We start from the raw sequence: 14,811 nt of genomic DNA, 5'->3' as shown, positions 1-14,811 counted from the left end.
TATTATTCTCCTGGAAATTGATAAAAGAGTCCTGATGGAGAATCTGGAAATGTATTTATTATTTATTTATTTCAAAGTTTTCTATACCGACCTTCTCACCTCTTTGAGGGACTCAGCCCGATTTCCAACATAAAAACACATACAATCAGTAAAAATATCATAATTCACAATTACAGTAACACATTAAAATAACAAATATATTTAAAACTACGGTGGTCAGTCGTCATACTAAAATCGAATATACATCATCTTCCATCCAAATCTTAGGACGTTATCTCATTCATCGAAAGCCTGTCTCCATAACCACGTCTTCACCTGTTTCCTGAATGCCAGGATAGACAGGGCGGTTCTGACCTCTGGTGGGAGAGAGTTCCAGAGTCGCGGGGCCACCACCGAGAAGGCCCTGTCCCTCGTCCCCACCAGGTGCGCTTGTGAAGCCGGTGGGACCGAGAGCAGGGCCTCTCCAGACGATCTTAATAATCTTGATGGTTCATACGGGAGAATACGTTCGGAGAGGTAAACAGGGCCGGAGTCGCCTATGGGCTGAGAAAGGCAGTATACAAATATAGCAAATAAATAAATAAATAAATACAGCAAATAAATAAATATTATACAGGTGTTCTCTTTAGGATTTGTCCAGGTCCTCCCGCATGATTTTGTGGCATACTTCCACCAGGAGTCATTCATTTAATAGGATTTGCTATTATTTGTATAATATTTATTTATACCTGTATAATATTTATTTATTTGCTGTATTTATTTGCTGTATTTATTTATTTATTTATTTGCTGATACTATGATACTAACGGGAGCGGGACGCAGGGAGCATACAACCCCCCTGCTGTACCAGCTCCACTGGCTGCCGATCTGCTACCAGGCCCAATTCAAGGTGCTGGCGTTGGCCTATAAAGCCCTAAACGGTTCCGGCCCAAGATACCTAACTGACCGCTTCTCGACCTATGAGCCCACGAGGACTTTGAGATCTTCCGGGGAGGCTCTGCTCTCGATCCCGCCTGCTTCACAGGCACGGCTGGCGGGGACGAGAGATAGGGCCTTCTCGGTGGTGGCTCCTCGGCTGTGGAACACTCTTCCCGTGGACATCAGACTAGCTCCCTCCCTGTTGATGTTCCACAGGAAATTAAAGACCTGGCTGTTTAAGGAGTTTGAACAAGAAGTGCAATGATTGGTAACTGACCATAGGATTGGAACAACGGAAAATGATACTGGATTGTGGTTTTTGACGATGAGACGACACGGAATGGCTTTTGTAGTAATGATGATGTTTTTGATGAAGATGTTTTTTGATAATGATGAATTGTGGATTATTTTATGCTGAGTCTTGTATTTTGCACCTTGTTTTTCTATGTTGTACACCGCAGTGAGTCGCCCCTGGGCTGAGAACTGCGGTATATAAGCAAAGTAAATAAATAAATAACAAATAAATATCTATATTTTCACTTTCCCATGGTGTCCCCCATAGATATGGGGCTTGTACTGGACCCCAGTGTTTCATTCTCGAAATGATACGTAGATGTGCACAACCCTTTTATTCAGATCTATATTCTCCTTTGCCCTTCATATGCACTTCCATGGCCCAACTCTGATTTAAATATGCGCTGGCTTTTTGTAGAGAAGACAAGATGGTTGCATTGAGACGTGGGGATCCGTTGCCCACTTTGCACTGACTGCGTGAGAGACTCTTTTGAAGGCCTTTTGTATGGAGAGAAAAGCCAGAAGGAAGGGCACTCCTAACCCAAGCGCTGAAGAGGCGACGAAAAGCCCCAAAGGGCACCTAAACAAATCAGGTGGGTCCCATTCTGAGGAGTCAGGAGGGCAATGGTGAACCTGGAAGAGGTGGGAGGCACTGGTCCAAAGGCCAGGCCAAAGGGACTGGATTGAGACACATTGGATGAAACCACAAACTGCCACATTTATTCTAGTCTAATGCGCTTTTTCAAAGCCCTGAAACCAAAAAAATCAATCAGAAAAAGGAGGAAGCTTACAAATAAAGCAGGGAGATAGAGCAACAGCACCCCCCTATGGCTGGAACTGAGCATAGTCCCCAAAGATGCTAAAAGATGGGAAAGCCTACATATACCTCTATCTGTCTTGTCATTGTATAATCAGCATTCAATGTTTGCCGTATATGTGTTCTGTGATCCGCCCTGAGTCCCTGTCAGGGTGAGAAGGGTAGAATATAAAAACTGCAAGTAAGTAAATAAATAAATAAGGTCTTGCGCCTTCTCTGCTAAAGGATGCCTCACCAATTTTTTTTTGTCATGTCAGGAGCGACTTGAGAAACTGCAAGTCGCTTCTGGTGTGAGAGAATTGGCCGTCTGCAAGGACGTTGCCCACCAAATTACACTTTCCAAGAATGCATAGCTTTGAGCTGTGACCATTATATTAGAGATGACATTCCTCAAATATCTAGGCCAAGTCTGCAATACTTAGCTTAATAATAATAATAATAATAATAATAATAATAATAATAATGTATTGTCGAAGAAGAAACCATGAAAATGAACAAAATCTGGCTACCAGTATTAAAAAACTCAAAAATTACAACAGCCAAACAACAGAGGGGAAACAAACAGGCACATAAAATCACTCTCAATAAAAGATTCCCCCCAGGCACTTCCAAGCCATTGAATGCTAATCAAGGTGATCAGCTGAAACATTCACACCTAGCCCCAGCAGACAAAAGTCCTTTGTCTCACCCTGGTCATTCCACAGATATAGAAACCCATTTTTCCTACTTCCAACAGACCTCATTACCTCTGAGGATGCTTGCCATAGATGCAGGCGAAACGTCAGGAGAAAAATTGCCTCCAGAACATGGCCATATAGCCCGGAAAAACCTACAATAACCCAATAATAATAATAATAATAATAATAATAATAATAATAATAACTTTATTTTTATATCCTGCCAGCCATCTCCCCTATTTATTTATTTATTTATTTATTTATTTACAGCTTTTATATTCCGCCCTTCTCACCCCGCAGTGGACTCAGGGCGGATTACAGTGTACACATATATGGCAAACATTCAATGCCAATTTTTGACATACAACATATACAGACATAGACAGAGGCTATTTAACTTTTTCTGGCCGCCAGGGGAGCTGTCGCTTTCATCATCCATCTGCGACACTGATGAAGTATTTCCGCATTCCCCGCATGCTTTTGCTGGAGTCTTTTTTTATGGCCTCATAAATTAGTTAATTTAGCCTCTCCACACTTTAAGGTGGTACTTTATTTTCCTACTTGACAGATGCAACTGTCTTTTGGGTTGCAAAGGTCGACAACAGGCTACACAATTGGTTGGAAACCCACTCCAACCCGGGCTGGTTTTGAACTCATGACCTTTTGGTCAGAGTGATCTTAATGCAGCTGACACTCAGCCAGCTGCGCCACAATCCCGGGAACTCGGGCGGTTTACAAGGGACAAGCCCAAAAATTACAATTAAAACACACAAGTAAAATATTTAACCAATTAAAAACATCTGATAAAAACAATACAACACAATTATAAACAACATAAGAACAATATGGCTGAGCAAAAAAGAACATAGCTGAGGTACAGATTCAATAAGAGCAATACATTTTACAGGAGCACAAGAAAAGTGCAACAAACCAGTAGACTGGGCAGGAAATACTGTCATAAAACATGTTGAGGTAGACCATATGAGGACCGGTGTAAAGAACAGCACTCAATAGGGACAGGGTGAGTTGCTTAATCGAAAGCACACCGGAACATCCAGGTTTTTAGTTGACTCTGGAAGGAGGACAAAGTGGAAGCCTGTCTGATCTCCCTAGGGAGAGAGTTCCAGAGCTGAGGGGCCACCACTGAGAAGGCTCTCTCCCTCATCCCCACCAATCACGCTTGAGATGGCGGGGAGAGAGAGAGAGAGCAGTGCCTCCCCAGATGATCTCAAGGTATGCACTGGTTAATGAATGCAAATATACTATTTAAAAAAACCAAAAGAGCAAAAATATTGCAGTACGTCTTTACTTTTTGGTTCCTGAGCAACATGGTAAAATGCTAGATTTAGAAGAATGGAAACCAACACAGAGAGATACCTTGGGAATGCTGCCTCAGATAGCTGTGAAGTGAAATCAGAGTTTTTATGGTGAAATAGAAATCTGTATATGGACATGTTCATGACTTCCAATTGTTTTCATTACTAGGACACCTCTATTCTTCCATTCCTGTAAAGTTCCTGACCAAAGTGATCGCCAATACCGAAAAGAAAGGTTTCAGTTCTCAGACGAAGAGATTTCAGGTTCTCGAAGTAAGAAAGCTCTCCCTAAACCTTGTCCTGAGATGTTCTTGTCGTTTGAAGGACATTTGTTCTCCTCTCTAAAGCCGAATATATTTTTAGGGTCATAAAAGTGCTATAGTGCTATAATTCTAGTTTGTTTGTTGTGATGTTTGTTTGAATGAAAGAGAAAGAAACTTTTGGTGCATCTTGGAATCATGAAAGAACACATTTGAGGTTGAGACAAAATGCTGGACATGCCTGAAAATAACAATCAAAGCATTTCTTTATTTGAGTTATAGCCTGCTTTTCTCTCAATATGGGAACCAAAGAGGCATAGAGTGTAGTATAAAGCAAAATAGCTAAATCCATATGCAGTGCAAAAGTTTCAAAGAATTAAAATGTTCATATATATATCTATATATCTATATAAATAAAAATGTAATGTTCGTTTGTGCTACCATCAGAACTCAAAAACCACTGGGGGAATTGACACCAAATTTGGACACAAGACACCTAACAGTCCGATTTATGTCCACCACTCAAAAAAATTGATTTTGTCATTTGGGAGTTGTCGTTGCTGGGATTTATAGTTTACCTACAATCAAAGAGCATTCTGAACTCCACCAATGATGGAATTCAACCAAACATGGCATACAGGACTTCCATGACCAACAGAACACACTGGAATGGTTTGGTGGCCATTGACCTTGAGTTTGGGAGTTGTAGTTCACCTACATCCAGAGAGCACTGTGGACTCAAACAATGACGGATCTGGACCAAACTTGGCACGAATATTCCATATGCCCAAATATGAACACAGATGGAGTTTAAGGGAAATAGACCGTGACATTTGGGAGTTGTAGTTGCTGGGATTTATAGTTCACCTACAATCAAAGAACATTCTGAACTCCACCAATGATGGAATTGAACCAAACATGGCATACAGGACTTCCATGACCAACAGAACACACTGGAACGGTTTTGTGGGCATTGTCCTTGAGTTTGGGAGTTGTAGTTCACCTACATCCAGAGAGCACTGTGGACTCAAACAATGACGGATCTGGACCAAACTTGACACAAATATTCCATATACCTAAATATGAACACAGATGGAGCTTGGAGAAAATAGACCTTGACATTTGGGATTTGTAGTTACTGGGATTTATAGTTCACTACAATTAAAGAGCATTCTGAAACCCACAAACGACAGAAATGGTGCAAACTTCCCACACAGAACCCCCATGACCAACAGAAAATACTTAAGACCATCCAGTCCAACTCTCTTCACCAGGGCAAGAAAGTGTAATCAGAGCCCTCCTGACAAAGAGCCATCCAGTCATAAATATAGATAGATAGATATGATTCACACACACACACACACACAGATATAGTATCACAGATTTGAAAGAGACCCTTAAAGAAAGACAATGATATGTTGCATATCCCAGAGTAGGCAAACCAGACACTCTCCACATCAACATTGACAAAGAAACAACAAGAAATACTATTTACTCACAAGCATAAAGGAATTACATATATTAGAAACCAACGCTTTCACATTACTTTATTTTCCAGATCACCAGACTGGGCCACAGCAACGCGTGGCAGTGGACTGCTAGTGTGTGTGTGTGTGTGTGTGTGTGTATATATATATATATATATAATCAATCACTTCCAAATGCAACAAGGTCAATGGCTGAAGACCTGTTTAAATCAGGAAATCTTTAGCTGAGATCTTTGGTCATATGGATATTTTGTTTTTCAAAGGAAAGCCTTAGAACTAGAAGAACAAACAATACATAACCAAGGCATTCATTGGCCTTATTTAGGGACGCCTTCTCACAACAAAACAGGGCTTTATTGGTACAGGTAGTTCTCAAGTTACGAACAAGATATGTTTTGTATGTAAGTCAGAACAGATAGGCTTTTAAAGTGTTACTCCAGCCCAGTGTTTCTCAACCTGGGGGTTGGGACCCCTGGGGGATCATGGGGGGGGGGGGGGTCTCAGAGGTGTTGCCAAAGCCCATCAGAAAACACAGTATTTTCTTTTGGCCATGGGGGTTCTGTGTGGGAAGTTTGGCCCCATTCTGTCATTGATGGGGTTCAGAATACTTCATTGTAGGTGAACTATAAATCCCAGCAACGACAGCTCTCAAATGTCAAGGTCTATTTTCCCCAAACTCCACCAGTGTTCACGTTTGGGCATATTGAGTATTCGTGCCAAGTTTGGTCCACCATTGTTTGAGTCCACAGTGCTCTCTGGATGAAGGTGAACTACAGCTTCCAAACTCAAACTCAATGCCCACCAGACCCTTCCAGTATTTTCTGTTGGTCATGGGAGTTCTGATTTAAAGTTTTGTTCAATTCCATCGTTGGTGGAGTTCAAAATGCTCTTTGATTGTAGGTGAGCTATCAATCCCAGCAACTACAACTCCCAAATGACAAAATCAACCTCCCCCCAACCCCACCAGTATTTAAATTTGGGCATATTAGGTGTGCTGTCACACGCTGGGCCTGAAATAATGTCTGTTTACAGGACGTGCCTTCTGTATGCCCAACGGGACACCGGGGCGCCTCAACTGAAGGACCCCTTAGATTTTCCAACACAAAGTTCTATTGAGGCTCAAAATAAGTTCAACAAAGTTTTTTATTTGGGCTTAAATCTTCAAACAAATGAATTAAACACTTTATAACCTTGGAAAACCGATAGCTTCCTCAGTCTGCCATCAAGGAGCAGGCAACTGGTGGTAAACTGTTCCTTTCTTCCTTAGGGAAATCTTCTGACCCCTCCTTGGGCAATCTTTCTTTACCTTGCTGGTGTGAGGCCCCTACTCCCAGCTCCAAGCTACTTTATGGATAGCCCAAGTCGTCCCTTACCAGACATGGTTCCTGTAGATCTGCCAAGCTGAAAGGTGTCCTTTAGATCTACTCCACGAAGGCTGTAAGAACTGTCCTGTTGCCCCAGCAAAGGCTGGCTTTATTCCCTCAGCAAAGCTGTGGAACTATCTCTTTACTCCCCCAGCAGAGCTGTGAGTAGTGAAGCCTTTGTGCAGGTGCGATAGAGTAACCCACACAGCCTGCTGCTAGGCTCCAAACAGTGAGACTGAGCAAAAGTCCTCCTTTGCCTCCAAAACCCTGGGAAAAGGGGCGGGTCTAAAGACACTAACGATGATTGCATAGGGAAGGGTTAGCACCTCTGCGGTGTGTGTTTTGTTTTCTGTGCCCCTGTCTGGAAGATGTCACCTCTCTTTCTGTCTCTGTGATCATTGGATTTTGGAAAATGTGACTTGATGTGGAAACAGGGATTGGAGATAAAACTTCAGTGGAGACCCTTTCCCCCCGTGATAATAGCTCTTTCAGGAGTGGATTTCCCTTCCTTCCGAGGGGGAGATTTCTCTCTCTTCCTATTGTTTCAGCCCATTCTTAACTGTGAGTTGTTGGATGTCGGATGTTTGTAACTCAAGGACTGCCTGTATAGGATTTCCCCCATTTTGACCAGTAGATGGAGGTATTACTTCAGAGATGAGAGAATGTGGTCATCCTTCCAAGCTGCTGGGAAGAAATCAAGAAGGGAGAGCAGATCACTGCTTTCCTCCAGGCCAAGCAGGTGAACAGAATATGCCAGTTAGTCGTTTTGGAAAACTTCAGAAACTAAAAGCAGACTCCATTGCGATTCTATTGCCATTTAGATGTTCTTCCCAAAGACAAGACTCAAAGTGACAACTATTTCTTCATTTTTTTAAAAAAAGTGTGCTTTACTCTGGGTATTATTATATTTTGTGTGTGTGTGTATAGTTAGTGTTGGTATACACAATACAATACAAATATAATCGACCCTCCACATTTGCAGGTTTAAACTTTATGGACTTGGTAAATATGGTCTCTTTAGGGATCTCTAGGTTTTCTAATGTGGCTCCATCGTCCACTTCTTCCTGGATTTCTGTGTGCAAAAGGGATGTTTTCTGTGCCGAAACTGGAGGCCCTGTGCAAAAAATGTGGCTGAAGTCCGCTTTTAGTTCCAGTGAGAGAAGACCCGTTGAATGCTCTAAAGGGGTGTTCCTTGGGTTCAAAAGGTTGTGTTTTTCTATTCTCCCTGTTCTTTGTGCAATATCCAAAATATTGGATATTTGCAAATATTGGATATTCTGCAAATCTCCTGGGAAGACAGGCGGACAAATGTCAGCATGTTGGAAGAAGCAAAGACCACCAGCATTGAAGTAATGGTCCTCCGCCATCAACTCCACTGGACTGGCCATTTTGTCCGGATGCCCGACCACTGTCTCCAAAAGCAGTTGCTCTACTCCGAACTCAAGAATGGAAAACGGAATGTTGGAGGACAGGAAAAGAGATTTAAAGATGGGCTCAAAGCCAACCTTACAAACTGGCATAGGCACTGAGAACTGTGAAGCCCTGGCCCTTGAGCACTCCAGTTGGAGGTCAGCTGTGACCAGCAGTGTTGCAGAATTTGAAGCGGCACAAATGGAGGGCGAAAGAGAGAAATGTGCCAAGAGGAAGGCACGTCAAGCCAACCCCGACCGGGACCGCCTTCCACCTGGAAACCGATGCCCTCACTGTGGGAGAAGATGCAGATCAAGAATAGGGCTCCACAGCCACCTACGGATCCACCCCCAGGTTACCACTCTTGGAGGACCATCATCCTCGGACAACGAGGGATCGCCTAAGTAAGTAAGTAAGTATCCAAAATATCCTTTCTAGACCCAATAACGTCTTATAGGGGAAACGTAACCATTTGTCATGGCTCCACATCAGTGTATAGAGAGAGTTGTGGCTTTCCATATAATAATAATAATAATAATAATAATAATAATAATAATAATAATAACAACAACTTTATTTTTATACCCTGCCTCAATCTCCCCGAAGGGACTCGGGGTGGCTTACAGAGGGATAAACCCAAGGATTACAAATAAAGCAGACACAGTAAAAACAATAAATAACAACAAATAATTAAAAAATCTTTAAAATCAATTAACATCATAAAAACAATACCCTGGCTGGCCAATTTGAAACTGGTTCGGGCTGAGAGTAAGTGCAATGATTTCTTGGGAGAGCCGAGGGAAAGTGCAATAGTCAGAGGGCTGGTGGCCATTAAAGTGTCATAAGTACAGGAAAGGGGCCAACTTAAGTGCAGGAGCTTAGATAAGGTTGGGATAATTCTCAAGTGAACCGCCTAGTCAAAGGCACAACGGAACAACCAAGTTTTTAATTCCTTGCAGAAAATGGAGAGAGTAGGGGCCTGTCTGATCTTCCTAGGAAGAGAGTTCCAGAGTTGAGGGGCCACCACAGAGAAGGCTCTCTCTCTCATCCCCACCAATTGCACTTGAGACAATAGTACTTCTCCACAGCATGAAATATGGACCTTGATATGGTTTCACATGGTCTTGGAAACAGACCCTTCCACCTCTCCATTCCTCCCTAAGTATTGATCCACCGTCCTTTGCCACTTCTGTGCTGCCTCCTTTCAATGCTGATGGATGGCTCCACGTCAGGAGGCAACACTGTCATTCCAGCTTTGAGTTCAGATTGTGAAGACAGTGTTCAAGGCATTGAACTTAACTGAGTGCTTTAAAGCTCAGACTAAAATCCAAAGTGGATTCAGCTCCTGACTAACCTGAGATAGATCTTCACTGACCCTCTGTCTGAGGGCCAATTTAGTAAGAGGCCTATAGATGTGCCCCTGGAAACATGCAGAGGCCACAAGGGCTTGTTCTCACTTCAGCTATTACTTGAGTCGAATGCGCCATTGAATCTAATGCACACTTCAATTTTCTGAAGCCTGAACCGAAAAAAATATATTTATTGCCCAATGTAATATGCAGTGGCAAAAAGTGCACTCTTTGTAATTTGGCCACACAAAAAAGTGTGCATTACAGCCGCTGCCTATTTAGGATTCCTTCTTTCAAAACAAAAGTGTTACAACACCAAAGCTTCCAGCAACGGAAAAGAAAACTCTAAGGTGCATCTATACTGCAGAATGAATCTACTTGAACTGGCTTGGTTCGATGCTACAGAATCATGGGGGCTGTAGTTCTATAAGGTCTTGAGCCTTAGAATCATAGTTGGAAGCGACCTCGTGGACCATCCAGTCCAACCCCCTGCCAAGAAGCAGGAAAATCACATTCAAAGCACCCCTGACAGATGGCCATCCAGCCTCTGCTTAAAGGCCTCCAAAGAAGAAGACTTGGAGCCAAACCCTGAGATCATGGTGATGACCATAGAATCATGGAGTTGGAAGAGACCTTGTGGGCCATCTAGTCCAACCCCCTGCCAAGAAGCAGGAAATGAACTCTGACAGATGGCCATCCAGCCTCTGTTTAAAAGGCTCCAAAGAAGGAACCTCCGCCACACGCTGGGGCAGAGAGTTCCACTGCTGAACAGCTCTCACAGTCAGGAAATTCTTCCTAATGTTTAGGTGGAATCTCCTTTCTTGTAGTTTGAAGCCATTGCTCTGCGTCCTAGTCTCCAGGGCAGCAGAATACAAGCTCCCTCCCTCCTCCCTATGACTTCCCTTCACGTATTTATACATGGCCATCATGTCTCCTCTCAGCTTTCTCTTCTTCAGGCTAAACATGCCCAGCTCTTTAAGCCGCTCCTCATAGGGCTTGTTCGCCAAAGCCTTGATCATTTTATTCGCCCTCCTCTGGACACATTCTGCCAAAGAAGGCTGATGATCTCACCAAATTACAAATCCCAGGATTGCATACCACTTTAAGACATGGCGATTCAATTTGAGGTGACATCCCTCAAAGAGGAGCTCCTGAAGCAGCTTTCCCTTTTACTTTGGCTCAGCACTAAGATCACCGTATTACACAAATTTAATGTGCACCTTAATTCTGGCAAGGTAATTTAGCCAATTTAGGGAGCCCCCAGTGGTGCAGTGTGTTAAACCCCTGTGCTGCTGAGCTTGTTGACCAAAAGGTCGCAGGTTCTAATCCGGGGGAGTGGCGTGAGCTTCCGCTGTCAGCCCCAGCTTCTGCCAACTTAGCAGTTTGAAAACATGCAAATGTGAGTAGATCAATAGATACCACTCTGGTGGGAAGGTAGCGGTGCTCCATGCAGTCATGCCAGCCACATGACCTTAGAGGTGTCTATGGACAACGCCGGCTCTTCGGCTTAGAAATGGAGATGAGCACCACACCCCAGAATTGGACACGGCTGGACTTAATGTCAAGGGACTTAATGTCAGGGGAAAACCTTTACCTTTACCTAATTTAGCCAAAAGGGTGAGCATAGACTCAGGTGAATAGGCAGGGGTGGCTCAACCCATTACGCAAAGTAAGCATTTGCAGTATAGTTGATTTTGCCCAGGGGCGCTCTTGAGGCGCTCTTGGGGGAAAATAGACCTTGGCATATGCGAGTTGTAGTTACTGGGATGTATAATGTATTGTCGAAGGCTTTCATGGCTGGAATCACTAGGTTCTTGTGGGTTTTTTCAGGCTATAGGGCCATGTTCTAGAGGCATTTCTCCTGACGTTTCGCCTGCATCTATGGCAAGCATCCTCAGAGGTAGTGAGGTCTGTTGGAATTAGGACAATCGGTTTATATATCTGTGGAATGGCTGGGGTGGGGCAAAGAGCTCTTCTCTGCTGGAGCTAGGTGTGAATGTTTCAACTGACCACCTTCAATAGCATTTGAAGGCCTGGCTGAGCCTGGGAAAATCTTTTGTTGAGACAATTTCAACAGAAAGGAAGAGACCATGAAAATGAACAAAATCTGGCTACCAGTATTAAAAAAACCTCTAAAATTACAACAGCAAAACAGCAGAGAGGAAACAACCAGGCACATCTTAACACCTCTCAACAAAAGATTTTCCCAGGCTCAGCCAGGCCTTCAAATGCCAATGAAGGTGGTCAGTTGAAACATTCACACCTAGCTCCAGCAGAGAAGAGCTCATTGCCCCACCCCAGCCATTCCACAGATATATAAACCCATTGTCCTAATTACAACAGACCTCACTACCTCTGAGGATGCTTGCCATAGATGCAGGCGAAACGTCAGGAGAAATGCCTCTAGAACATGGCCTTATAGCCCGAAAAAACCCACAAGAACTGGGATGTATAGTTCACCTACAATCAAAGAGCATTCTGAACTCCACCAATGATAGAATTGAACCAAATATGGCACAGAGAACTCCAATGACGAACAGAAAATATATATCAGTGATTGGTTGGGGAGGGGGGGCAAAATACTGTTTGCTTACCGTTGAAAATTACCTAGGGCCGCCTCTGTGAATAGGATATTTAGCGACTCCCCCTCCCTTCCATTGGCTGGTTGTTGGGTTTTCCAGCCAAATCCCTGGGAATGGATCCAAACGTCTCCACAGGACAGGCGTCTCCTCCGCACAACTGGCACCGCGGCTCTGTTCCTGAGTTCTCAAAGGCAAAGCCAGAAGAGACAATATTTGAGGGAAGCCTGCTGTCTTCCCTACAATGGGCTCCTTGTGTCTCTCCCAAAAAAGTTTCCTGCTTCATGATTCCAGCAGGCCCTGAGCCAAGCCACAAGGGAGAAGAAGGTTTGGCCAACTTCTGGATTATCCCTAGAGAACACCTGCTTTTCCCCAAACTCTAAGGGCAAAGGGAGGGAGCATTGCATCTGACCCCCATCTAGGGACTTTGCAAAGAATGAATTAGAAATTATCACCAAAAAATGTAAAAGGGTGCCATGGTCCATGACAAAAAACAACACTGTCCCTGAGAAGTTTTATGCCATGTGTTTATCAGTGAGATTGAATATATGTGTGTGTGTATAAATGCTTTGTTTGTTTTGAGTGACGCCATAACTTAAAAATCGCTGGACTAATTGTCACCAAATTTGTCCACAAAGACACCTATTAACCCAAGGTGTGACCATCACTACAAAAATTTGATTTTGTCATTTGGGAATTGTAGTTGTTGGGATTTATAGTTAGCCTACAATCAAAGAGCATTCTGAGCTCCACCAGTGATGGAATTCAACTAAACTTGGCATACAGGACTCCCATGAACAAGAGAAAACACTAGAAGGGTTTGGTAGGCATTGACCTTGAGTTTCGGAGTTGTAGTTCACCTACATCCAGAGAGCACTGTGCAGGGGCGGCTCAACCCATTACGCAAAGTAAGCATTTGCAGTATAGTTGATTTTGCCCAGGGGCGCTCTTGAGGCGCTCTTAGGGGAAAATAGACCTTGACACATGCAAGTTGTAGTTACTGGGATGTATAGTTCACCTACAATCAAAGAGCATTCTGAACTCCACCAATGATGGAATTGAACCAAATATGGCACACAGAACTCCCATGACGAACAGAAAATATATATCAATGATTGGTTGGGGGGGGGCGGGGGGGGGCAAAATACTGTTTGCTTACCGTTGAAAATTACCTAGGGCTGCCTCTGGCTCTGTGGACTCAAACAATAAAGGATCTAGACTAAACTTGGCCCAAATATGAACACAGATGGAGTTTGAGGAAATAGACCTTGACATTTGGGAGTTGAAGTTGCTGGGATTTATAGTTCACATACAATCGAAGAGCATTCTGAACCCCGCCAGCAATAGAATTGGGTTCTGTACATTTCCCACACAGAACTCCAATGACCAACAGAAAATACTGAGTTTTCTGGTGGCTTTTGGTGAGCCTTCTGACACCCCCTCATGAAGTCCCAACTCCCAGGTTGAGAAATGTTGCCTTAAAGCCATCCAGTCCAACTTCTTTCACCAGGGCAAGAAAACATAACCAAAGCCCTCCTGACAAAGAGCGATCTAGCCATAGATATAGATAGATATATATGATTCACACACACACATATATATGTATATGACAGATATAGTACCATAGATTTGAAAGGGACCCCTAAAGAAGGACAATTATATGTTGGATGTTCCAGAGTAGGAAAACCAGACAATCTCTACATCAACACTGAGAAAGAAACAACAAGAAATACTGTTTACCCACAAGCAGAAAGAAATTATGTATATTAGAAACCAACACTTTCTCATTACTTTATTTTCCAGATCACCAGACTGGGCCACAGCAATGTGTGGCAGGGGACAGCTAGAATTATATATAAAGGGGCAAACAGGGATGGGATGGACTGGGAGGGGGATCATAGTGTGAAAACTCACAAGCCTGTTGTTTTTAGCAAGAACGTTCATGTTATCCCCAAACCTGTTAGGTCTCCTTATAGCACTAAGAACACATCCACACTGTAGGATGAATAATTATAGCACTAAGAACACATCCACACTGTAGGATGAATGCAGTTTGATCTCACTTTAGCTCAATGCTAAAGTGAGATCCTGAGAGTTGTAGTTTCATGAGGCACAAAGGCTCAGATAATGACCTTGTGAAATTACCACACCCATGATTCCTTAGCATTGACCCTTGGCAGGTCAAGTGGTGTCCAAGTGTGTTCACTAGACAGCACAGATGCACCCTTAGATATTATATTAAATTCCTGGGCTCCATCCTTTGGAATCCTGCAATTGGTAGTTTTCAGCAGATGCTTAGTCTTCACAGCCAGAGAGCTCTAGTACCTCACCAAACTGAAA

General features: G+C 43.3%; 1 protein-coding gene across 1 annotated transcript in view; it reads left to right on the top strand.

Moving 5' to 3' along the window:
* Positions 1-14,811, top strand: part of STPG1 (sperm tail PG-rich repeat containing 1) — a 59,251-nt gene that overhangs the window by 4,928 nt on the left and 39,512 nt on the right. The window contains exons 2-3 of the mRNA XM_067460581.1: positions 1,631-1,805; positions 4,192-4,295. Coding sequence (XP_067316682.1) covers positions 1,718-1,805; positions 4,192-4,295 — 192 coding nt within the window. The 5' untranslated portion in view covers positions 1,631-1,717. The remainder of the gene's footprint in view (positions 1-1,630; positions 1,806-4,191; positions 4,296-14,811) is intronic.

This window comes from Anolis sagrei, chromosome X (assembly GCF_037176765.1).
Source record: "Anolis sagrei isolate rAnoSag1 chromosome X, rAnoSag1.mat, whole genome shotgun sequence".
NCBI classification, from domain to species: Eukaryota; Metazoa; Chordata; class Lepidosauria; order Squamata; family Dactyloidae; genus Anolis; species Anolis sagrei.
The sequence above is the reverse complement of the archived record's forward strand: the minus strand, read 5'-3'. Positions and strand labels throughout refer to the sequence as shown.